The 25334-nt window shown below is 37.4% G+C and overlaps 1 protein-coding gene across 4 annotated transcripts in view; it reads left to right on the top strand.

Moving 5' to 3' along the window:
- RNF141 (ring finger protein 141) overlaps positions 1-25334 on the top strand; it is a 31426-nt gene that overhangs the window by 1595 nt on the left and 4497 nt on the right. The window contains exons 2-6 of one of the 4 annotated variants that reach the window (XM_074230298.1): positions 1170-1297; positions 10110-10307; positions 14122-14230; positions 17070-17254; positions 25159-25266. In XM_074230298.1, the coding sequence (XP_074086399.1) occupies positions 10165-10307; positions 14122-14230; positions 17070-17254; positions 25159-25266 (545 nt within the window). In that variant the 5' untranslated portion in view covers positions 1170-1297; positions 10110-10164. The remainder of the gene's footprint in view (positions 1-1169; positions 1298-10109; positions 10308-14121; positions 14231-17069; positions 17255-25158; positions 25267-25334) is intronic. The other 3 variants (XM_074230299.1, XM_074230297.1, XM_074230300.1) reach the window with 3 other exon arrangements.

Genomic DNA, 25334 nt, shown 5'->3' with positions numbered 1-25334 from the left:
ATACTTAGTTGCTTTGATACCTTGGGCATGTCATGTAATATATTTCAGCAAACATTGATCATCTGCTGTTCCTGAGCATTCTGTTGTGTGCTCAATTTTAGGTTTCTCATCTGTAAAATGGGGCTGGTAATGGTACTTCCCTCACAGGGATGATGAGGTGATCTAATGAGATAGTATTTATAAAGTACTATCATATACTATAATTGGATTTCAGCAAAGCTTTTTTAAAGAGTTTAATCCAAGGGGCAGCTAGGTGGTGAAGTGAATAGAGCACCAGCCCTAGAGTCGGGAGGACCTGAGTTCAATTCTGGCCTCAGACACTTAATAATTACCTAGCTGTGTGACCTTGGGCAAGCCACTTAACCCCATTGCCTTGCAAAAACTAAAAAGCAAACAAACAAACAAAAACAAAAAAAGTTCAATCTGCTTTATTTTTTTAGGTTTTTTTTGCAAGGCAAATGGGGTTAAGTGGCTTGCCCAAGGTCACACAGCTAGGTAATTATTAAGTGTCTGAGGCCAGATGTGAACTCAGGTACTACTGACTCCAGAGCCGGTTCTCTGTCCACTGCACAACCTAGCCACCCCTGCATTACTTTTTAATATTTTATTTTTTTTATACAAAGATGGTTTTCAACATTCATTCTTTTGTAAGATTTTGAGTTTCACTTTTTTCAGCCTTCCTTTCCCCCCTCCCCATGACAGCAAGTAATCTCAGCAAAACTTTTGACAGTTTCTCTTGCTTTCTCCTTCTTTGAAAATTGTTTGAATGATTAAATCTCCTATATAGGGATAAATGTATTGATGCCAGTGTGGAGGACTCTAGTGGGTGCAGTTTGAAATACCTCTGCCCCTGACCCTTTACTGTTGAACATTTTTGTCACTGCCTTAGAGTATACTGTTAGAGGGCATGCTAATTAGATGGGTGGAAGTCACAGAACTGAGAAAGATAGGATTTGTGAGGAAATGTAGGCTCAGTATCAGTCAACCTTCCATGTGACACTGATCCAAGTAAAGAGAAGTTCATGCATTCTTAAACTGCATCAGTAAAGATGCCCAGTACAGAATGGGGAGAGGGGAGAGCAGGGAGAGACAGTGCTGTTGTCTTCTGCCTTGTTCAGGCCACATCTGGAACAAAATGTTTACTTCTGGACACAACTTCTGCTCTTTAGGAAGAACATGGTTTGAATTAACCCAAAGGAGAGAGAGAGAGAGAATACCAATGAAGTAATTGGAAGAAAATGGAATGTTTCTCAGAGAAGAATTGGTATTAGAAGAAACCTAGTAGAGATGTCTTCAGGTATTTGGAGGATTATTTTGTTAAGGGAGGATTCCATTGTTTTTCTTGGCCTCAGATAACACCACAAAGGACAGAAATTGGGGGGGGGGGCAAATTAGAGTTTCATGGAAGGGAAAACTTGCTAACACTGAGAACTCTCTAAGAACAGAATGTATTACCTCAGGAAGTAGGGGATTCACATTCACTGGAGGTCTTCAAGCAAAAGCTTGAATGACAATATCACTTGGTGATGCAGAATAAAAGGAGGAACTGAAAGGATTTACCAGGTCACACAGATGGGAAGCAAGTATTAAAGATGGAATTAGAATCCAGCACCTCTGACTGCAGAGGTAGTGCTCTTTCCACCTGAATAGGATCTGGATTAGGTGGTTTTTGGAATCCAATCCAGCAGATTCTATCATTCTGGTAGAATTAGGCCTGTGATTTCTGTCTTGTTGCAAAGATCCATCATGGCTTCAAAACCAACCAGGTCAGTCCAAACTCATCTCATTTAAGCTATTAACAAGGTTAATAAATACATATAATAATAATAATGACAGCTAGGGTGATATTATGTATACATTACTATCTAGACTAAAGCAAAACCTTGCTCAAGTATCTTATGCCTCCTTGTGAATAAGTGGAGAGATGTGGAAGCTAGACAATTGAGAGGATTCAGAAAGGGTTTAATGAGGGGACCCAGAGTGGTCTTAATGGTTTGATGTTATCTTAAAGGGAAGTTATTAGTAGAGGGCTCCAGGGATCTGTCTTTGGTCCAATTTGGTCCCATAAATGTGGTTTAACATTTTTATTAGTAACTTAGATAAAGGTATAGAGAACATGCCTATCAAATTTACAGATGACCCAAAGTTAAGAAATAGCAAACTCTTATGGCAGAGTTAGGAGCCAAAAAAGCACTTGATAGTCTGAAACAGTAGTCTGATTTTAATAGCCATATTTAATAGCCACATTTAATAGCCATATAAAGACTCATTACCCAGGTGAAGAATGTGTGGTTAGAAAGGAGTGGAAGCCGGCAAATATAACTATGTTAAGTTGGGATGTACATGCAAGAAATACCAAATTTGGGAGATTAAGACACTGTAAGTGCAATCTAGATCAACAGTGTGATAGTGTAGTCGCTGGCTACTTGAGTTCTGTTCTGCCTATGAGGAATCATTATTCAGATTCTGGAAAGCAAGGGTGGAAATAAAACAAAAATTTATTTAAAAGGTTACAAGACATAGGAAGGGCTAGGGAGAGAGAAAGAGACAGAGATAAAAGAACAGCCAAGCAGCATTGGCTGGGCCACAGGTTGGTAGAGAAGACTACGGCCCTGAGCCAGGGTCCAATCCAGGTTTTTATGTTCTTGCCTCTCATCCAGAGGGCAAAAGCTAAACTCCCTTTCTCTTATTGGACCAGGAATTAGGTAGAGGGTAAAGCCTAAGGAGATCAGGATACAAATTTTACATTAAACAATGAATCAGTGGTACATCAAGAATTGGGATCTCCACCCAATTTGAGCAGCCTTTAAGATTACAAATTGTTGAGGTGGCTAGGAGGCGCAGTGGATAGAGCACTGGCCCTGCAGTCCAAATCCGGCTTCAGACACTTAATAAATACCTAGCTGTGTGGCCTTGGGCAAGCCACACTTAACCCCATTGTCTTGCAAAAAAAAAAACACCCTAAAAAAAAAAGATTACAAATTGTTTCTGTTACAATTATAATTCTCTACTTCTAGCCAATTTACATCTCCACCCAATTTTCTTTGTTACCTTCACAATTTTCTTTCCCCTGCATCAATAGGGTGACCAAAAAAACTATATGCATACTAAAATAAGTACAGGGAATTGGGTCCAGAACAAGAGTATTCTTGTTCATTAGTCAAATTGGGAATATTTTGCTTAGTTCTCAGCACTACATTTTAGAAGGAACATTGATATCATCCAGGGGAGAGTTACCAGGACTGAATGGACAAACTGAAACCCACAGCATATGAGGAATGGTTGAAGGAAAAAGGGGTGTTTAGCCTGGAAATGAGAAGACTTAAAAGGATACATGTCTTTATACAGTATTTCCCCCCCATGCTTGGTTTGTTCTCTCTTTACCTTTGCCTCTTGGAATTCTAATTTACTTCAAAGTTCATTTCACCATTTACATGAAACATTTCCTGATTTCCCAACTACTTGTGCCACATATCCAAACCACTTTTTATTTTACATATATCTAGATATAGATATAGATATATTTTCACGTGTTTTCTCCCCTCTTCCTTGAAGACAGAATCCCCATTTTTCATTTTTTCTTTCTCTCCTAGCACCTAGCACAGGCTCTAACTAGGTGCTTCTTGTTGACTGATTGATTGCTAGACATGCTGGCTGACATATCAGAAAGGAGACTTGAACAAAGAACAGGGAGTGGATGTTGCTGAGAGGCAGATTTCAGCTGCATGTGGGAAGAGTCATAATTAGAGCTGTCCATAAATGTAAGGAGTTGCCTCCAGTATACTGAGTTTCCTCTAACTTGAATTATTAGATCCTATAACTAGAAAGGATGTGAGAGATGGACGAGTCCAGTGCCATCATATTCCAGATGAGGCAGCTGAAGGACAGATGGGTGAATTGGCCTGTCCTTTGTTCCCCAGACTCATAATACTGGTATGGCCCTGGACAAATCACTTACTTTCTCTCAGCCTATTTCCTCCTCTATAAAATGGAAACAGTTATCTTTACCTCCCACAGCTGTGGTAAGAAGCATGTGGGACTGACATAAGTAAAGCACTTTGTAAACCTAAAATGATAGATAAATATTACCCATGATTAGTAATGTTTGTCCTTCCTTCTCGAAGACCAACAGGGAGGTGATGCATGTGAATTGGATTTGAGTGAGGGAGGCTGCATCCAGTGACCAGATATGAATCTGGAGATGGCCCTGGATGCCAGGCAGTCAGGGATAAGTGATTTGCCCGAGGTCACCCAGCTGGCAAATGTCAAGTGTCTGAGGCTGGATTCAAACTCCCATCCTCCTGATTCCAAGGGCAGTGCTCTATCTACTGTACTATCTAGCTGTCCAATTGCCAGGATTTAGTGTCTCCTCTGTACCAGGTATGGGGGGGGGGGGTCTAGAAATTTGCATTCTTCTCAGGGGATGGGTGATATACAACATTGTCCCAGATGAGCCAATCTAGAGTAGCTATAAGATAAATAGACAAAGATTTAAGGCTTCTTAAATGAGATAGCATTTGAACTGAGCCTTGAAGGAGAAGAAAGGTTCCCTGAGAGGGAAATGAAGAGGAAACACTCTCCTTGGCTTGGGGATACAACTTGTACAAAACTAAGTAGGCAGGAGATGTAGGCCAGTTTAACTGGGAAGTAAAATGTACTGTGGGCTGAAGAGAGGCTGGGGTTGGGTTGTAAAGGATTTTATTTGACAAAGTTTAACTTTTTTAGGTTAAATGCAAATTGGGGAGTCACTGGAGCTTCTTGGAATGAGTAAGAGGATCAGAGCCATAGCTGTGTGGAGGGTGGGTTGAAGAGGGCAAAGACTATGGAAGGTGACCAGTGCAGAAGTGATAACAGCAGTCCAGGTGAGAGACTGATTGTGGTCTGAGTAGTGAAGAAGGATGCCAGAGACTTCAGCAGAATTAGCGGAACTAGACTTTGTAAATGAATGGAATAAGAGTAGAGAGCAGAAGAGGACTCTGAGGTTGCAGGCCTGATTGACTGGATTTTTGCTGAGATTAAAAATAGAGAAGTTAGGAGGAGATTTAGAAGAAAATATGAGTTCTGATCAGGCTCTGTGTTTTAAATGCCTGTGGACCAATGCAGGGAAGAGATTCAGCACAGCAGAATAGATAGATTGCCAAATTTGGTAGTAGGAAGGCCTTGCTAGGTTCAGATCCCCCTCTCCTCCTCCCCTTAATAGACAAGTCCCTTAATGTTTCTGTGACTTGGTTTCCTCATCTATAAAATATGTCTAAGGTCCTTCCTGCTCCATGCCTGTGATCATATGACCCCTGAAATAGATTTTAGTTGAATCCATAGGAGCTGAGGATTTCACAAAGAAGAAAGAAGTCCCAGGACAGAACTTTGTGTGTACTAATGTATATACAGGTGGTTGGCATGACTGATGATCCTGCAAGAGTCTGAGAGGATCTAGTCCTATAACTAGGTTAAATGCAACTGGGGAGCCACTGAAACTTCTTGGAATGAGTAAGAGGATCAGAGCCATAGCTGTGTGGAGGGTGGGTTCAAGAGGGTAAAGACTATGGAAGGTGACAAGTGCAGAAGTGATATCAGCAGTCCAGGAACCAGAACAAACAGGTCACAAAAACTCAGGGATATGAGATTGATTATATCAATTGCTGCAGGAGAGGCTAAGGAGGATGGGAACCAAGGCCATTAGTGATAAAGAGGTATCTGATGACCTTGGAGAGGCAGTATTTGAACGCATATCCCTGACTTCAAGTCTGGCCCCCTTGATGGTGATCTTAAGAGGTATCTTGGCTAGATGTATGTAAGGGCTTGACTTAGTAGCCTCTGAGGTCCTTCCAGCATTGAGATTCTAGGATTCTGTTCCACTAACTCTAGGGGCTCTCTTCAATTGCATTTCATTCCATTTCAGTGACTAGACTATTAGCCTAACTGTACTCAATTTCTTGTCTTTACTCAAGATCAGGAGTTTAAATAAACTGTAAGTACTCAAAGTAGTCTCCTCAAAGTCTAATTTTAGTATTTTTATCACTGACATTTTTGGTTTTGATTTTATAATAAAAAGCAATTGATTTAATGGCTAACATTTATTGATAAAGTAATCTAAAGTTGAATGTGGGAAAACTTGAATTTGAGGAATTATTAATCTGTTTATTTTTATTTTATAAATGTTTTTAGAATTGTTAATTTTGTAAAAGATAATTTTGCAGAGGAAACTTTATCATTGTTCATTAGCAAAGTTCTTTTTTATTGAATATTTAAACTACAATAAATTACTTTGTTAGAAAAGAATCTACATGTACTGAAACCTCTTCTCTTTACCACCCACTAATAAATGTGGAATTTTGAAATTCTTAGTATTTGATGTGGGTTTCAAAACAACAGTTGCAGTCATTTCAACAAATGCTTCAAATGGTTTTTGAAATCATTGGAATGTTTATATGATTATTCTGTTGACAGTTTTATTCTAAGACTTTTTAAAGAAGTACTTGGAAGATTTTTAATTAATCTATAGGATCATTTGTAGGGGACTTATAATTAGGATACTTGGATCTCTCTTGGGGTAGGTAGTTTTTGGAGAGGCAGCTCAACCTAATGGGGGGAGTACACATGAGCGTCAAAGGTCCAAGTTACTATCCCCCTCTAGACCTTTCCTGGCTATGTGATCCTGGGTAAATTCCTTAGCATCTCTAAGCTGGATTGTGGTGTGAGCTAGAATTAGTCAGACTTCCTAGATCAGGACATGAGAAGAGGTTTTTGTTTTTAACAAGGTAACATTTACTAAACTAAAAGTTTTAAATTGAGGTAGCAGCTCATTAGGATGATATTACACAATTCTTACAGGTGTCTAGAATAACTAGTAGGCCATATCTTCAGCCTAGAGTCCTGAAAAGTCTCAGCAAAAATCACTGAGGAATGATTGTCTAATAATAATAGACAGAACCTATGTAACCAATATGGAATTTGCTTTTTAGACTTTTTTACTTAATAATTTACATTTAGAGTGCTTTCCTCACAACTGCTTTGTGAGGTAGGTAGTTAAAAATATTATTCTTACTTTACAGATGAGAAAACTAAATTTAGTTTAGAATGGTAGAGGACACTCTATAGATTAGAATCATTAGGATCTGGAAGAGTCCTTAGAAATCATCTCCCTAGGGGCAGCTAGGTGGCGCAGTGGAGTTAGGAATACCTGAGTTCAAATTCTGCCTCAAACACTTAACAGTTGCCTAGCTGTGTGATCTTGGGCAAGTCACTTAACCCCACTGCCTTGCAAAATCCAAAAAAATAATAATAATAATAAAAAAAAGGGAATCATCTCCCTGGTCCAGCATCATTGTCAGCCAACCTTGTTTGAATCTGTCCAATGACTGGAAACTTAAACTTTTTCCCAAAAGTACATTCAATTGTTATACAAATCTCTAATTATTTTAGAGTATTTTCCCCTTAACCATAAACTGCCTCCATTTAATTTCCATTCCACTCATCCTAGTTTTCTTCTATCCATGACAGCCCTTTTCATATTGGAGAGTTAGTCTCACTATCTCCAATTCTTTCTTCTGATATTTTCTATATGGCATAAGTTGAAACCCATTGTTTTCTGAGTTTGCTCCACTTTATCCATAGCCTTCTTAAAATATGGCACCCAAAATTGAACACGTTGCTCTAGGTATGGTTTCCTGCTCACCCTACATTGAGAACATTGTCTACCTTAATAATCTGGGCAATATAGTTCTGTTAATTCAGTCTAAGATAACATTATTCATTTGATAAACACATTGCACTCTTAATCATGTAAAACATTCATTTCTTTTAGTCATGAACTGTGCCTTTGCCAGATTAACTTTACCCTATAATTGTTAGTCCACTTGCATCAGTCATTACGGAAGTTTGGAGTCACAGTTCAATCAATGATTCAGTGTCCAAAGGTAGTGCATTTCCCACTAGGCCATCCTAGGCTATCTCTCTTCTTCTGCTTCATTCCAATTGTCCAATTTGATCAAAACTTCTAACTTTGATACTTTTGGCTACCTTCCAGAACTAGGTTTTCTCAGTAGGCTGGAGCTTTATGAACAACTTCCTTTCTTTTGTCTTTAGGAATAGAATATTTAGGGCTACCATTTGGTGCAGATTAGTGTTTTTCTGAGCTTTAGGGCAATAATATTTAGAAATTTTTCATACCCTCATTATTGACAATAGATAGTCTTTCTGAATGTTCCTGTTAATCAGACCACAATTTCATATAAAATATTTGAAAGTAATATTTCTTTTAATACATTTTAAGTTATAAATGTAATTCTACTTGGCAGAACTTGAAACTCAGTAAACACAGGTTTAGGACAGCCCTAAGGCATGGATTTGATCTCTGGTGGCCTGTGATTCTCCAGTTATCTTTCTCACCAGTATTCTCAATATTTGATCCCCTAGTCTTGAGTGGTCCAGCAGATGAGTAATTGTTAGCAATATCACTGATATCACCTTTGTAATTATAAGACGATATTTTTAAAATAAACATTTAGTAATGAGCTTTTAAAAGTCAGTTCCTTGTGTTCTTGGAGTCTTCCTAGAATCACATTGTAATGATAATCCAGCGTTAAGTAATCATTCCTGTGGATTTAGAAGGATTTTCAGGAAGATAATTAAATTGAGAAATCTTTAGATCACTGAAAAAGCTTGTTTGATTTTTTTTTCTTGTATATGTGGAAGTAGAAAATGGTTTAGGAATTCTGGAAACAGTGTTGGATTTGGAGTGAGAACTGGGGTCCAAACCCCAGGAATTCCAAAGGAACTTAACTTCTCATGAAACTCAGTTTCCTTTTCAATTTAAATAAAAAGAAAAAAAGAAACATCTCTTTTGGATTATATGGATCAAATGAGAATCTATTAGAACTTTGTAAACTAGCAAGCATGTTGTATACTGGCCTATTTCTTTTTGGTTGAAAGCCAGTTTTACATGTGAAAATAAAATAAGCAAAAATGTTTCAAGAAAATATCTAGGAGTCAGCTCATTTTTTAAAAAGCCTGTTGGTTTCAGTGATGCTATATTTGACCCTCTAAGTACAGCATGCCCCAAATTGTAACTCTGATTAAACCATTGAATTAGAGATGATTCATCTCTCACTGATTTCACAAGTATCTGCTTCATTTCACTTTGGCAAGTATGATTTTTCAGCTTTCTGGTAAAGCAGTAGACTTAATCTGAAAATGACAAAATCAAATCCCCTCCAGTCCTATATGTATGTGATTATAATTTTGAAGAACTACTGAACTCTAAAAATAAAAACATTTCTAGTTTGTTTTTGTTTCATAGGAAGGATTGTTTTTATTAGTTTAATTTGAGGGTTAAAAATACCGGATTTCCTATCAACAGCTCAAGCTCCACATGCTCTAAACAAAATTCATTATCTTTCTCCAAAAACTCAACCTTCCATCTCTGTTCCTCCCATTCTCACTCCTCATACAATCACTACCTTTAGTCCAGGTCCTCTTTACCTCTATTACAATGGCTGCCTACTCACTCTCAGTCTTTCCCCACTCTTTCTGTCCTTTACACAATGATTTTCCTTAAACACAGGACCTACTCAACAAACTCAGTCAGTTCAAATATAAATACCTCTGTTTGACTTTTAAAACCTATTGATAAATAGGCCCAATCTACATTTCCAGCCTCATTACACATTCTTCCCCTTCTTTCAGTTTTTAAACTAAACTGGCCTCATTGTTTCATACACTTGATACTCCCTCTGTGTACCTTTGCATTAGTATTGCATTCCTGAGGTCTCCTTACTTCCATCTTGGAGACTGAACTCAAGCACTATCTTCAACCAAAACTTTTTCTGATCCCCTCAATAATCCCCCCCTTCCCCTTAACTACCTTGTGTGTGTGTCTGTGTGTATATATATATATATATATATATATATATATATATATATATATGCATATATATATATATGCACATGTATATATGTATGTAAGCCCTTTCAGAACATAGACTTCATTTTTATCTTTCTGTCTCCTCCCTTGCACATGCCTAGTATATATCAGAAGTGTAATAAATGCTACCTGATTGATTGATTGATTGATTACATAAAGGTAACTTTTATATATGTGTACTTCACAGAAACGCCACATGTGAATGAAAAACTACTCTTACTGGATTTTGAATTGCATTCACCATGGGACAGCAAATTTCTGATCAAACGCAAATGGTTATAAACAAGTTGCCTGAAAAAGTAACCAAACACATCTCTCTGTTTCGAGAAAGTGGTTCTCTTACCTATGAGGAATTTCTGGGGAGAGTAGCTGAACTGAATGATGTGTAAGACTCAATTTTCTTCATTTCATTTTCCTCTTAGTACTTATGTTCCCATGTAATGACTATATGAGAGATAATTCAAGATGCTTTTTCCTGAAGATCAAAAACATTGGTTGCAACATATTTTAAATACCCACCAATTAGTAAATGTGATGTAATATTCAAAACACTCTACATAGTCAAGTAAGGAAAATATTGTGAGATATGGGGAAACTGTGACACGTAGAGGAAAGGGCATTGATAATAATTTAGAGCTAGAAGGGATTGTAGAGGTGAGTCAGAGTCTAAGCTGTGACCTGAGGCCCAGAAGGGTTGTATGACTTGTCCCAAGATGACACAAGCCATCAATAGGAGCTCTAGACTTTCCTTGACCTCTGTGTGCAGCACATTGTCCTGTACTGGGCTAGATTCCCTGGAATTCAGGGAAGACGTTCACCTCCTGGGACTTGACTTCTTTTGCTGGGAAACCAGGGCTTTGGGTTAGATAAGCTCCACTGTCTCTTCTGACTTTGGATCCTATGAACCTAGTTCATTAGACAGCATAGAAGATGCTGCCTCAACTCACAAAGAACTTGAAGAAATTGATATATACCACATATATATGAATCAACTTGAGAAATCAGCATGTCAACAATTGCAAGTTAGCATTAACATAAACTGACTTTGTATTGGTTGAGAGTTTTTAAGTTTTCCTTATTCCAATTAAATCATAAATCTGATTTATTTAAAAATAAAAAATAAACTTACCATTGACTACAAATGCCAAAGGGGTAACAGCCAGTTAGTGCTCTGGTCTCAAAACCCACAATGTGCATTAGCCAACTCAGTCAGTTCTATAAGCTCCCCATACATAAACATTGTCTGATTTCCTGCTACTTGGTAGATAAACTTTAAGAAATATCAATAAGGGGGCAGCTAGGTGGCATAGTAGATAAAGCACCAGCCTTGGAGTCAGGAGTACCTAGGTTCAAATCCAGTCTCAGACACTTGATAATTACCTAGCTGTGTGGCCTTGGGCAAGCCACTTAACCCCATTTGCCTTGCAAAAACATATACATATATATATATATATATATCAATAAAATAAGACCAGACATCATCATTGCCATATAAATTTTCTCCCGCTAACTGAAATTTGTCCTTTTAAACACCAAATTGTTTTTAGATGGAAAATTCTCCTAAAATAAATAATGTACTTTCATGCTTTTTAAAAGGAGAGTATTTAGAGCACCAGCCCTAGTGTCAGGAAGACCTGAGTTCAAATCCGGTCTCAAACATTTAATAATTACCTAAGTCACCTAACTCCACTGCCTTGCAAAAATAAAAAAATAAAATAAAAAAAAAGGAGAGTATACTGGACATTATGCTAAATTATATAGCTAGGTATCATAATTATGAATATCAGATGCAATGACTTCAAGAGCTATTAAGGTTTTCTGAACTATTTATGTGTGTGCTAAATGGTCTTAGACTGAATTTAACCATTTTCCTCTCTTGTCTTTGTGGTCACACTGTCAGATGACATATATTATTGTTTCTTTGTGTGTGCCTTTACCAGAAGATAGCTTATGCTTGCTACATCTTATCTACTATGATACAGAAAAAATAGCCAAGTTTCTTAGAATTATGTCTAAAATAAGTACAAAATGCAGAGGTGATCTGTGGGCCTCTCCCATAAGTAAAGTTTGTGATTAAACTCACTTTTGACTCCTTAGAATTCTCCCTATTCTTTTTTGCCTTCCTTTCCCATTCTTGCCTATTTTTTGTACAGTTGAACTTGTCAGATAGTGAATTCCTTTGCAGATACTAAAATTTTGTAGGCATATTTATCAGGCATAAAGAAAGACTTATTTTAAAAATCAAACTCTCTAAGGAAACTACTTCTTTTAAGTCCTTAAGACCTTTAAGGTAATGAATTTCTATTCTGACCAAAGTAGTAATTAGAGCATTTTGCAAAGTTTGGGAATTTTCCACAGAGTGGAATGTCTTTTTATCTACAGTGCTTAATGAAAAGGGTCCTCTAAAGTTTACATCCTGCTTGCTGAATATAGTAAGTTAGAGGTGCAGTTTTTAAGAACCTTAGGATATATATAAATCTCTTCCAGTGTATAGAAAGCCTTGCTCTTGGGGCACAAAAATAAAAAAAAATTTTAAAAAAGACAAAATAAATTATGTTTAGTCTTCTGAAAATGTTCATCGCTGAACTTACTGCTTATTATGTGGGTGATCTCTACTCAAAAGTGACTTGGTTTTCTGTTACAGAGGGAAGGCTGGATACACAAAGCCCATTTCCTTGAGACTCTGGTGTTTCACTAGTCCAAGGTTGTCTGAGGACTGTCTGTAAGGTTAAACCAGTGGAGGCAACTCTAGCTGGACAACAGGCCTACCTTCTTTTCCACTGACAGACTGTGTTACCTGGGACTGGCTCCTTACTTTTGATGGCCTCATTTCCCTTGCCTGTGCCACAGACTGGGTGATGCCTAGAGATTGCTAATTAGTTGTGATAAAAGGAGGGCCTTTCAGGATATTTATATTTGGTAAAAGTAAGTACTTTTTAAGTCAAGACCCACTGTTTCAATTGGTACTAAAGGCATATTCAACTGCATCATCAAAGTCTTATACTTCTCTGTCTCACAGAAGAACAATCTAATACAGTGGATGGAGTATTGACTTTAAGCCAGAAAGACTCAGGTTCAAAACCCATCTTAGGCATATACTGGCTATGTGACTCTGGGCAAGTCACATCACCTCTTCGCTCTCTCTAGGAAGTTTTTTAAGACCCTAAATTGTTGGTCTGTATCAGTAGTTTCCTTATCAGAGAATATCATTTACCAGTGAAATCACAGGTCCAGTCTCTAACTCATCCCCTAGTTTCACATTAAAATTACATAAGCAGCCAAAAAAGGCATAAAAACTGCTCCAGATTAGTTTATTTTGATGTCTCTAACCTCTAGTTAGAATACAAATGAACTAAAAAAACCTAGGAATGTCATGGCTCCTACTCTGCTGTTCAAATAAGGATATAATGAATTCAGAGGTTTTGGTTTGTTTATTTTTTTAAGCTTTGTCAGAAATCCTAGTAGAGGGCTGAGCATAAGAAATTCATTTGCTCCACTGAAAGCAGCACACACAACTTGGGAATGGAATGAGTTAAACTCTTTTGTTGTTGTTAAAAGTAGGATTTGAATTTCTTGAGTTTTTAAAATATTTATTAGACTAGCTGTTGGTGATTTTTAAAGAGCAATTCTGACCATGCTACCTCCACTGCTCAGTGAGCCCCAGTGGCTCCCTGGTTTCTCAGGGTCTAAGATAAAGTCCTCCCCTTCCTATCTTTCTAGTCTTCACACTGGACTCCTCCCCACACATTTTATGATCCAGCTGCCATAGCCTCCTCACAAGACCTCTAATGGTTCTTTTCATCTCCCCTCCTCTTGTCTTAACACTGACTGGCCCCTCACCTGAATTGCTAAATTCATCCCTACTGTGGGATTTCCCTGGCTTCTTTTCATGATTCAGCTCAAAGCTCACCTTTTGCAGGAGGCCATGGTCCTGCAAAAGACCATCAAAGATCTACAGTTGATCCCCCCAGCTAACAGTGTCTTCCCTTCTAGTTACCATGTAATACTGTACCTTGTTATTTTCATGTAGCCTTCTCCTTGAGAATGTGCCTTAGCATGGTGCCTAACTTATAATAAACATTCAATAAATGCTTATTAATGGATTGAGGGATTTAAAGAACAGAGTTCACTCCAACTAAAAAGAATTTCCAAAAGTTATTCTGTGCTGCATTTTCATAATAAAATTCATTCTGTTTCAGAACTGCAAAAGTGGCTTCTGGCCAAGAAAAGCACCTTCTGTTTGAGGTACAGCCAGGATCAGATTCTTCTGCCTTTTGGAAGGTGCTTGTTCGAGTGTTGTGTACCAAGGTGAGAATAACAGTCATTCCCATCACCTGTGTCTTAGAAATAAGAGGATTAGACACACAGACTTTAAAGCCAGTTTACAAAATACAGTTTTGGCTGCTAATAAGACTACCCCAGGTCATTATTTGAACATTTTTCATATTGAACCAACAAAACTTGCTGTAGTACTTTGGCACTACATTGAGGACCTTATTGTCCTTTCATAGAAATTTAGGCTTGACTTCCTTCTCCTTACTTGAACCCCCAATATAATTGCTCTAGTAGGTAACAACTGACTCCAAAACTTAAACTAAATTTGATTCATTATCCACCTCCCTCTTGATTGTAAGTTGCCTTCATAAGACATCTCTGTCAAAAAGAACTCTTTAATCTCAGCATTTGCAGAAAAATCTAGGTAGCCTTATTATCTTCCACTGGGAGTTTAGATTGGGAGCTTTTTCTCATAAAAGATAGATTCTAACCCATTATGCCATATTTTCTTAATTTCTTGGTCCCTATAAAAGTTTAAATGCAAGAGAGTTGATTTAAGTCTTAATCAGAATTTAAAAACTATCAAATTCCCTATTTCAGCCTCAATTTTAGCTTCAATAATAATAAATTTTAGAGGAGACCTCAAAGGATCAAATCAAAGAAATGGTTATTCCTTGGTCACTTGGTCAGATGCTTATAGCTGAGTGTTGTATGGTCCTATTCATTCCTAATTAACTAAGGTAAAATCTTAATTGCAACTGTCAGAAGTTTATCTATCATCTTGGCAGCAGTGTCACAATGTCTGTTGGGAAGCAGCTGACCTTTGCAACATTGAGTTGACAACGTGATCACTATTTACATTACATAATTTCCTTAGGGACTCTGCAAAATACAGTTTAATACCTTTCAACTAGTTTTGTCCACATGGAAAAGTAGATTAACTGATGAGGAAAGTTCACCATTTTGAGGAAAATCTACTGACTGTCAATATTATTATTTCTCAGTGTTTATCAGCCCAGGTACCATTATGACCTTGTGAAACATGAGGATATTACAAGCCCTGGTAACAGAAATACTAACAGGACACAAATAAAATAACTTATAGACTTTTCCCAGACCATATTATTGTCTCTAAACATTAACATTTTATACCAGCTATTTCTTCCCATGTTTTGGTCTTTTTTGATGAATTCAGGTGTTGAATTTAATAATTCATAAAGGATTTGTGATTTATGTGTAACACCCAGAGTAAATGTGATCTTTCTGACCATTGTGGGTATTTTTTTGGCAAAGAAATGAGTCGGGGTGGCTAGGTGGCACAGTTGGGGTGGCTAGGTGGTACATTGGATAAAGCACTGGCCCTGGAGTCAGGAGTACCTGGGTTCAAATTTGGGCTCAGACACTTAATAATTACCTAGCTGTGTGGCCTTGGGCAAGCCACTTAACCCCATTTGCCTTGCAAAAACCTAAAAAAAAAAAAAATGAGTCAAAGAAGACATCATCACTGTAAAGACACCCTTAAGGCCAGCCTATAGCTTTCCTTCTCCACTCTGCATTCATTTCTGAGAGTCTTTTTGGAAGAATTATAGAGGTGAATCTTTAAGACACTGTTATGCTAGTCTCTAAAGGGGGAGAGAGGAGAAGTTCTCTGTTATTCATTTCATACATGCTTTTATTTTGGGGTATATGGGGGGTATTCAGAGAGGTCTAGCTCCTCCATGTGAGGGCTTGCCAAGCCCTTCTCAGGGTTGCTTATCCATCTTTGGTGTCCATTCAACTCTCATTTGTGTCTCTAGGAAGTTGTAGCATGTGCAGCAGCCACACACTGCTAAAAGTCTTAGCAGAAAAGCTAAACCAGGTTGAGGGTAACCAACAGGCCTCCCCAAACAGGTCTACCCCAAACAAGTGAAGACTTCCCCTACAGACTGGACAAATGAGAACATTTGTTCCATCAGCTATGAAGGCAACTAAAAGTGCTATGGAGCACTAAGAGCTTGGTCAGACCATAGAAAATGCCAAGGTCACCCGTTGCATCCTGAGCCATCACCAAGCATCTTGACTTTTGTCTTGGCACTGGATTTGGATGACTCTAGAAGAGAGAGTGAGATTGACAACCTTGGGTAGCTTTACCTCACTTAAATCCAATTCCCAGGCAAGTCAAAACATTACCCTGGTCCTCTTTGAAAAGGAAGGACAAACATCAACTTTCACTTTAAGCAAGAATTAGGGTAAAGTCTGCCTTCAGTCATCTCAGTTTATTCTGTCTAAAGTTCATTTCCTTTCCTTTCTTGATTTTATTTCTTTTGAAATTGAAGCAAAAGGGTATTTGTGATCTCAGAGTGAAATTTATGTAATTTGAAACCTCTGCTTTTTCAGAATCTACTTCTTTAGCAGGTATAAAAGCTGAGTAAAGCATATGCTTTTAAATTAATTCTTTAGTTTTAAATGTAGGCAACCACTTTCTTTTGACCCCATATCCCCTATCACTGCATCTTTCTGTGGTTAACCAAAAGTTGGTCCTTAAAGATACATGAGTAGTGAAGAAAATGGACAGTCAAGTCTAGTCTGGGCCTTTGTTTAAGTCATCCTTTTGATTTCCTAGATATCTGAGAGCCTTTATTGTGTTCCCAGATTGGTTAGAATATATGATTTTTTAAATGCATAAAATAAAATACATAAGATTACACAGGAAACCTATTATATTAAAATTCAGGTTTAAAAACAATTTTAAGGTCATGGACCCCAAGTTAAAATTCCCCAATTTAATGAATCTCCTTCCTGACTACCAGAGAGAGGAGATTCCATGCCTATATTCACACATGAGAAATACTTGAGCTTAGATGAATTACTGACATAGTCTTTATGTTTTTAGATTAATAAAAACAGTGGAATTGTAGAAGCTTCAAGAATCATGAATTTGTATCAGTTTCTCCAGCTTTATAAAGATATCACGAGTCAAGCCACAGGCGTCCTGGCTCAAGATCCAACTACTTCCGAAGGAGCTGCTGAAAGCCTATCAGCCATGTCGTCCTGTCAGGCCAGCATTTGGATGGGAAGGTATATTCCTGCCTTAGGGCATATTGAGAAAGAGAATCAATCTAGGAATGACTGAAAAAGACCTCATTTCAATTCTGAATGGTTCTCATGCTCTTGGTAGTGTTCTGCCTCACATCTACTCATTCAGCAGGCATTGATTACTAACTATTAAGTTCTGAGGAAATAAACAAGGTATTTCTGTTGCTGGTTCACCTCTAGTGAATGGATGTTCTGAACTAAAAGTTAGGACATGAGATCTGACAGAGTGTACTCTTTTTACAATGCTTCCTCCCAGACTGGAGCCTCAGTCAGTGCACATTTGGCACAAATTTTCAGCTCTGCTCTGCCATGTTTTAGGAAGGACTTTGACAAACTGAATGTGTGATAGGGAAGACAGTCAGAAGGTTCGTAGAACAACAGCCAGGACTGGGTGAAGGAACCAGGGAGGGTGGATGAGGGCCACATTCATGGGCCAGAGAATCCCCTGGTTCTGCCTGGCCCCGGGGCACAGAAGTAAGAGGAACAAGGCAAGTTGCAGGGGCACAGGCTACTTGGTGTGAGGCCACAGGTAGAGCTGTTCAGAGTCAGGAGGGAGTAGTGGGGCTCTGTGCCTATAACCCCACTCCAGGACTCCTCAGAAGATAAGCCCTTCAGGAAGTTCTATGTGACAGCAACAATAACTAGCATCAGGTAGCATTTTAAGGTTTGTGAAGCATTTATGTTCTATAAGTTCATTTGGTCCTGACATCAAGCCTGGGAAGTAGGAGCAGGTATTATCCCTATTTTACAGATGAAGAAACCAAGACTCAGGCTTGTTCAGGGTCAAATAGCTAAGTATCTGAGGTTAGACTTGAATGCGGGTCTTCCAGACCCCAAGTTTGGCACTACTCATTGTTGCCTTTAATTTAGCAGAAGTACCTACAGTAAGAGCATCCTTGCTGATTCAACAGGTCCTTTGGATCAAAGATTAAAGGAGATTGTCAGAGGACACACCTAACTGGAGGGAAGGACATGGAACTGGGCAGGGAATCAGGGCAATGCATTGCATTGACTCCATTACTAGGGAAGTAAAATCATCTCCAGTTTGTTTTGACTTGTGTTGGGGGGGTGGCTAGTACCTATATCTAACTGGCTGGGGGGAAGGGGAGGAGAGTAGGGATATGACTATTTCATTTCTGTCTTTATGGCCCAACCCAGAGTCAGTTCTTTAGGACGTGCTGAATCAGTACTTAGGGATTTCTTTGCCTTCTTTCTTATGTTTGAAGCAAGGAAGTTTCTCCTTGTTGCCATTTGACAACTTTCCATATTTCAGTGTGGATATGCCTGTAAAATGATTTGGGTGGGCTCAGACTCATTGACATCTTGTCTTCTTGTCAGTCAGAGGAAACAGGCATAGAAGTCACCACCAATAGGGCCATTTACTGCTAAGTTCATTTAACATTTCTCCTTTTACCTCTCCTCTCTTGGCTTTATCTTAGGGTCTTTTACAGGTTTATTCCTTGACTGGTTTATTTTCAAATGGTATATTGTGGGAAATTTTGGACTTCAAGGCTACAAGTAGCATAGACTATATTTCCCTGCAGCATATCCTCATTTATCACATCCTGTTTACATTACAGAGACTCCCTCAACTTTAAGGTTTTGGCTGTACTAGCATTCCTACAGTGCCAGATGCATTTTTAAAATTTTTAGGCAGTATTTAGGAAGGGCTTTATCTTTCTGGTATTTTAAAAGACAGGTGTCTGCTCTGAACAATGTGTGAATATATGTATTTTTTCTCCATTTATATTTTTTCTTGTGATCATTTTCCTAAAAGGGAAGTGGGTGGGGTGGGAAGAAAAGTAGCTTTCTTAGAAATAGATGACAGTGGATAGAGCACTGGCCCTGGAGTCAGGAGTACCTGAGTTCAAATCTGGCCTCAGACACTTAATAATTACTTAGCTGTGTGACCTTGGGCAAGTCACTTAATCCTATTGCCTTGCCAAAAAAAAAATGAATAGATGAGTACTGATGACTACCAGAAATATCAATCAATAAAGCATATATTATATAACTAACCACATTCCAGTCAGAGAAGTAGGTTGCTGAAGATTCAGAGACAAAAGAAAACTGATAAAGGACAATATTTGAGGAAAAAACTTTATCAAGAATCCTAGAAAGTAGAGGCATTAAAGGCTTCTTCGCAGAAGATAGTCTTGACCTGAATCTTATCTTGTTTTTTCTTCCTTTCTGTGCATTTATTTTTAAAATTGATTTAGTATTTTATTTTTCCCCAGTTACATGTAAAAACCATTTACAATACTCATTTTTAAAATTTTGAATTGTATATTCTCTCCATTTTTCCCTTCCCATTTCCCCTTATTAAGAAGGCAAGCAATTCAATATTGGTTGTATGGTCATGTTGTGAAAGAAAATATAGACCAAAAAAAAAACCCTCAGGAAAAATAAAGTTAAAAAGTATGCTTCAATCTATATTGAGACACCATCAGATCATTCTCTGGGGATGGATAGCATTTTTCATAAATCCTTTAGAGTTATCTTGGATCATTGTGTTGTTGAGAATAACTAAGTCATTTGCAGCTGATTATCTCACAATATTGCTGTTTATTTTGTACCTACATAGTACATTTCACTTTGCATCAACTCAAGTAAGTCTTTCCAGGTTTTTCTGAAAGCATCCTGCTCATCATTCTCATCATTTCATAGTGTTCCATTTTAATTACATACCACAGTTTGTTCAGCCAGTCCCCAACTGATGGGTGTCCCCCTCAATTTCCAATTCTTTGCTTCAGAAAAGAACCGCTGTAAATGTTTTTGTATTTCCCTTTTTGTTTTTATCTCTTTGGGGATACAAACCTAATGTGGGTATTGCTAGGTCAAAGGGTATAAAAATGATTTTATAGCTCTTTGGGCATGGTTCCAAAATGCTCTACAGAATGGTTAAATCAGTTCACAACTCCACCAACAGTGCATTAATGTCTCATTTTTTTTCCACATCCCCTCCAACGTTTGTCATTTTCTTTTTCTGTTCTATTAGCCAATTTAATAGATATGAGGTAATACTTCAAAATTGTTTTAGTTTGTATTCTCCAGTCTGTAGTGAGTTAGAGTATTTTTATCTTTTCTCATTTCTCAATTGGGGGATGTCTCTTATTTTTATAAATTTGACTCAGTTGGGGCAGCTAGAGAGTGGATAGAGTGCCAGCTCTGGAGTCAGGACAACCAGAGTTCAAATCCAGCCTCAACTTAATACTTACTTAGCTGTGTGACCTTGGACAAGTCACTTAATCCATTTCCTTGCAAAAAAAATTGATAGTTTTCTTCATATGCTTTAAAAAAAATGAGACCTTTACCAAAAAATTCCTGCTTCAAAATTTTTTTCAGTTACTATTGCTAACTGTATTTTCTTCCATCCTATCCTTCTCTCCCATCCTGTTTAATCTATTATCTCTTCTTTCATCCTATCTCTCCTCAAAAGAGTTTTGCTTCCAACTACCCCTTCCCCTAATCTATTCTCCCTTCTACCATATCACCCCTCTTCTCTTATTCCCTTTTGCTCTTACCTTCTTTGTAGGGTAAGTTAGCTTTCTATACCCAGTTGAGTATATAGGTTTTTCCTACTTTAAGCCAGTTCTGATGAGAGTAAGGTTCCCTCAAACCCTCTCATCTTTCCCTTCTTTCCCTCCACTGGAAAAGTTTTTTTCTTGCCTCTTTTATGTTAGATAATTTATCTCATTCTACCAACCCTTTTTCCTTTCTCCCAGTACATTCCTCTCTCATCACTTAACTTTACATTTTTAGATATCCCTTCATATTCAACTCATACCTGTGCCCTTCAATATAGTGCTAAATCTCCTAATAATGAGAAAGTTCTTAGGAGTTAAAAGTATCATCTTCCCTTGTTGGAAGGTAAGCAGTTTAATCTTATTAAGTCTCTAATATGTCTTGTTCCTGTTTACCTTTTATGCTTTTCTTGAGTCTTAGATTTGAATGTCCAGTTTTCTAATCAGTTCTGTTCTTTTCATCAAGAGTGCTTGGGGGCAGCTAGGTGGAACAGTGGATAGAGCACTGGCCCTAGAGTCAGAAGTACCTGGGTTCAAATCCAGCCTCAGACACTTAATAATTACCTAGCTGTGTGGCCTTGGCAAGCTACTTAACTCCATTGCCTTGCAAAAAAAAAAAAAACCTTAAAAAAAGAGTGCTTGAAAGTCTAGTATTTCATAGAATCCTCATTTTTTTCCCCTGAAGGATTATCAGTTTTGCTTGGTAGGTGATTTCTGACAGTAATCCCCTCTCCTGTGCCCTCTAGAATATCATATTCCAAGCCCTGTGATCCTTTAATGTAGAAGCTGCTAAATTTTATGTTATCCCAACTATAGCTTCAGAATACTTGAATTGTTTCTTTCTGGCTGTTTGTAATATTTTCTCCTTGACCTGAGAGCTCTGGAATTTAACTCAAAATAGTCCTGGGAGTTTTTACTTTGAGATCTCTTTTAGGAGGTGACAGATGAATCCTTTCAATTTCTGTTTAACCATCTGATTCTAGAATATCAGGGCAGTTTTCCTTGATAATTTTTTTGACTAAGGGAAAAGAAAGAAAATCATGAGATAGGAAGGAAAAACATAAGAGAAATTTTTTAAAACTTAGTGTTCATTCAGATTCGCTAGTTTGTTTTATGTGTTTCTATGTCTGGATATGGATAGCATTGTGCATAATAGATCTCCCAGGGTTGTCCTCGCTCTCAGAATAGCTGAGAGGAACTATATCCATCAAGGTTGATTAACTCAAAATGTTATTGTTAATATGTACAATCTTCTCTTGATTTTGCTCCCCTCACTCAGCTTCAGTTCCTGTAATTCTTTCCATGCTTTTCTAGAGTCCAACCATTCATGGTTTCCTTTAGAACAATAGTGTACTCCATAACATACATATACCACACCTTCTTCATCCATTCCCCAATTGATGGGCATCCCCTCAATATATAATTCTTTGCACTACAAAAATAGCTACTATGAATATTTAGGAACATGTGGGATTTTCCCATTTTTTTTAGTATGTCTTCTAGATATAGGCCTAGTATTGGTATTGCTGGGTCAAAGGATATGATCAGTTTTATTGCTCTTTGGGTATAGTTCCATTTTGCTCTCCAGAATGGTTGGATTAGTTTACAACTCCACCAGTAATGCATCAATATCCCAATCCTCCCACAACCTCTCCTTTTTGACATCTTAGCCCATCTGATAGGTATGAGATAGTATCATAGTTATTTTAATTTGCAATTCTCTAATCAGTAATTATTTGGATCATTTTTTCATGATCATATATGGCTTTAATTTCGTTTTTTGAAAACTACCTGTTCATATCCTTTTGACTTGTAATGACTTGTAATCCTATAAATTTGATTCAGTTCTCAATATATTTTAGAAATGAGACCTTTATCAGAACCCCCAGCTTTCTGTTTTCCTTCTAACTCCAGGGCTAGTGCTCTATATACTGCCCCCACCTTGTTGCCCCTTTTTACTTTAAATCTTGACAGCATTGGTTTTATTAGTGCAAAAACTTTTTTAATTTAATATAGTCAGAATCATCCATTTTGTAATTTATATTGTACTCTTAATTCCTGTTTGGTCTTAAATTTCTCACCTTTCCATAGATCTGTCAGATAGAATATTTCTTGATCTGTCAATTGGTCTATAGTATCACCCTTTATGTCTAAATCCTTATTTTGGTAAAGGGTGTGAAATGTGGGTTTTGCCTAGTTTTTGCTATACTATTTTCCACATTTCCAACAATTTTTGTCAAATAGTAAGTTCTTATCCCAGAAACTAATGTCTTTGGGTTTGTCAAACAATAGATTACTATAGTCATTTACTACTGTTTCTGTTGTACCTATCCAAATCCACTGATCCATTACTCTATTTCTTAACCAGGCAGTTTTGATGTCTGCTGCTCCATAGTATAGTTTTAAATCTGATAGAGCAAGACCACCTTCCTTTACATTTTTTTTCATCAGTTCCCTTGATGTTCCTGACTTTTGTTGCTCCAGATGAATTTTGTTACTATTTTTCTAGTTCTGTATAATAGTTATTTGCAAGTTTGATTGGTGTGACGTAGAATAAGTAATTTAAGTTGGGTAGAATTGTAATTTTTATTATATTAGTTTGACCTAACCATGAACAATTGACATTTTTCCAGTTGTTAGGTCTGACTTTATTTGTGTTTTGTAATTATCCTTGATAATTTTTTTGAAAGATGATGTCTAGACTCTTTTTTTTTTTTTTTTGCTCATGGCTTTCAGCTAGTTCAATGATTTTTAAATTATCTCTCTTGGATCTATTTTCCATGTCAGTTTTTTTTTAACTGAGATATTTTACTTTTTCTTTTTTCCTTCCTTTGATTTTGTTTTATTGTTTCTTGGTTACTCATAAAATTATTAGCTTCTGTTTGCTCAATTCCATTTTTTTTTGTTTTTTTGTAAGGCAATAGGGTTAAGTGACTTGCCCAAGGTCACACAGCTAGGTAATTATTAGGTGTCTGAGGCCAGATTTGAACTCAGGTTCTCCTGACTCCAGGGCCAGTGCTCTATCCACTTCATCAATTCCAGTTTTTAAGGAATTACTTTCTTCAGTCAACTTTTGTACCTCCTTTTCATTTGATTAATTTTGCTTTTCAAGGCATTCTCCTCATTGGCTTTTTGTTCTTTTACCATTTGACCTAGTCTGAGTTTTAAGATGTTATTTTCTTTAGTATTTTATTGTGTCTCCTTTACCAAGCTTTTGACTCATTTTTCATGATTTTCACACATCACTCTCATTTCTCTTCTCAATGTTCTTCTACCTCTCTACTTGATTTGGGGAAGGGGGCATCACGTGACAAGACCTTTTATGCGGACAATGGATCCGCATGGGGAGAGACTGGAAACTGGGAAGCCAACTGAGACTAGTGCAGCAGTGCAGGCAAAAGGCATCGAAGGCCTGAGTTATGGTAATAATTTTGGGTGTGAAATGATGTAAGAGGACTTGGGGAGGTAGAAAGGACAAGATTTGGAAAGGATGTCCCAGAGATAAGGAATGCAGATGACTCAAGGAACAGTGGTCTTCTCCACAAAAAAAAACAAATTTGGAAAGACTGGAGTTTGTGGAAAAAGTAAATGACCAACAGTACTCCCTTTTGACCTTTGTTTCTTAGGATTCAATTTCCTTCTAGTCTTTGCTCTAGCTCTGCTTCCTTTGCAGATTTTTTTCCTTGTCTCTCCATTTTGATTGAACTCTAAGCAAATCTATTGCTTTTAGTTATCTATGTACATATCATATCTCTGCCTCTGTAGACTCCACAATCTGTCAACATACATTTATTTAATGCCTATTATGTGAGAGGTAAATCCCAAGAATGAAAGAGTTAGGCCCTCCTCTCCCAGTATTTGTTGAAATTTGATCCTTGCTTGGTTATAATCTTACACTTTTCAGTCTCCTGCCTGAAGGTCTGTTCTTTCCAAAGAAATTAGGCTCTTTGAGACCAAACAGCACTTGAAATAATAGAGTAACATTGGTCTCAAATTTTGATGGGAGGTGAAAATGAAGATGTTTCTTCCATGTCTCCTGTCAGGGTCAGGATGAGGCAGGGACTAGATAAACTGATTAGGAAATAATTGGATGGATTTTTCCTCATCACTACATGAGTGTCTAAGAAATCAGCTTTTACCATTATTCATCAAAATATGCATGTCTGCAAATAACCAACTTTAATATACATATATGTGTATATATATATATATGTATGTATATGTATATGTATATATATATATATACACACTACTGGGCAGATAATGATGGATGCTTTAGATAATGATGTAAATAGTCTAAATATGACACTTAACCAGAGATGAGCACCTCTTTTTGCCTACAGCTCTTTGTTCCTGTTACAGAGTGAAGCAGTTAACTGATGAGGAGGAATGTTGTATTTGCATGGATGGGCGAGCTGACCTCATTCTCCCCTGTACTCACAGCTTTTGTCAGAAGTGCATTGATAAATGGTAAGAAATTAACATAAATTAGAATTACTGTGACCACTAAATGAAATAATGTCAGTGAAAGCTGTGTT

Source organism: Macrotis lagotis, chromosome 3, assembly GCF_037893015.1.
Source record: "Macrotis lagotis isolate mMagLag1 chromosome 3, bilby.v1.9.chrom.fasta, whole genome shotgun sequence".
Taxonomy (NCBI): domain Eukaryota; kingdom Metazoa; phylum Chordata; class Mammalia; order Peramelemorphia; family Peramelidae; genus Macrotis; species Macrotis lagotis.
This window is presented reverse-complemented; position numbering and strand designations above follow the sequence as displayed.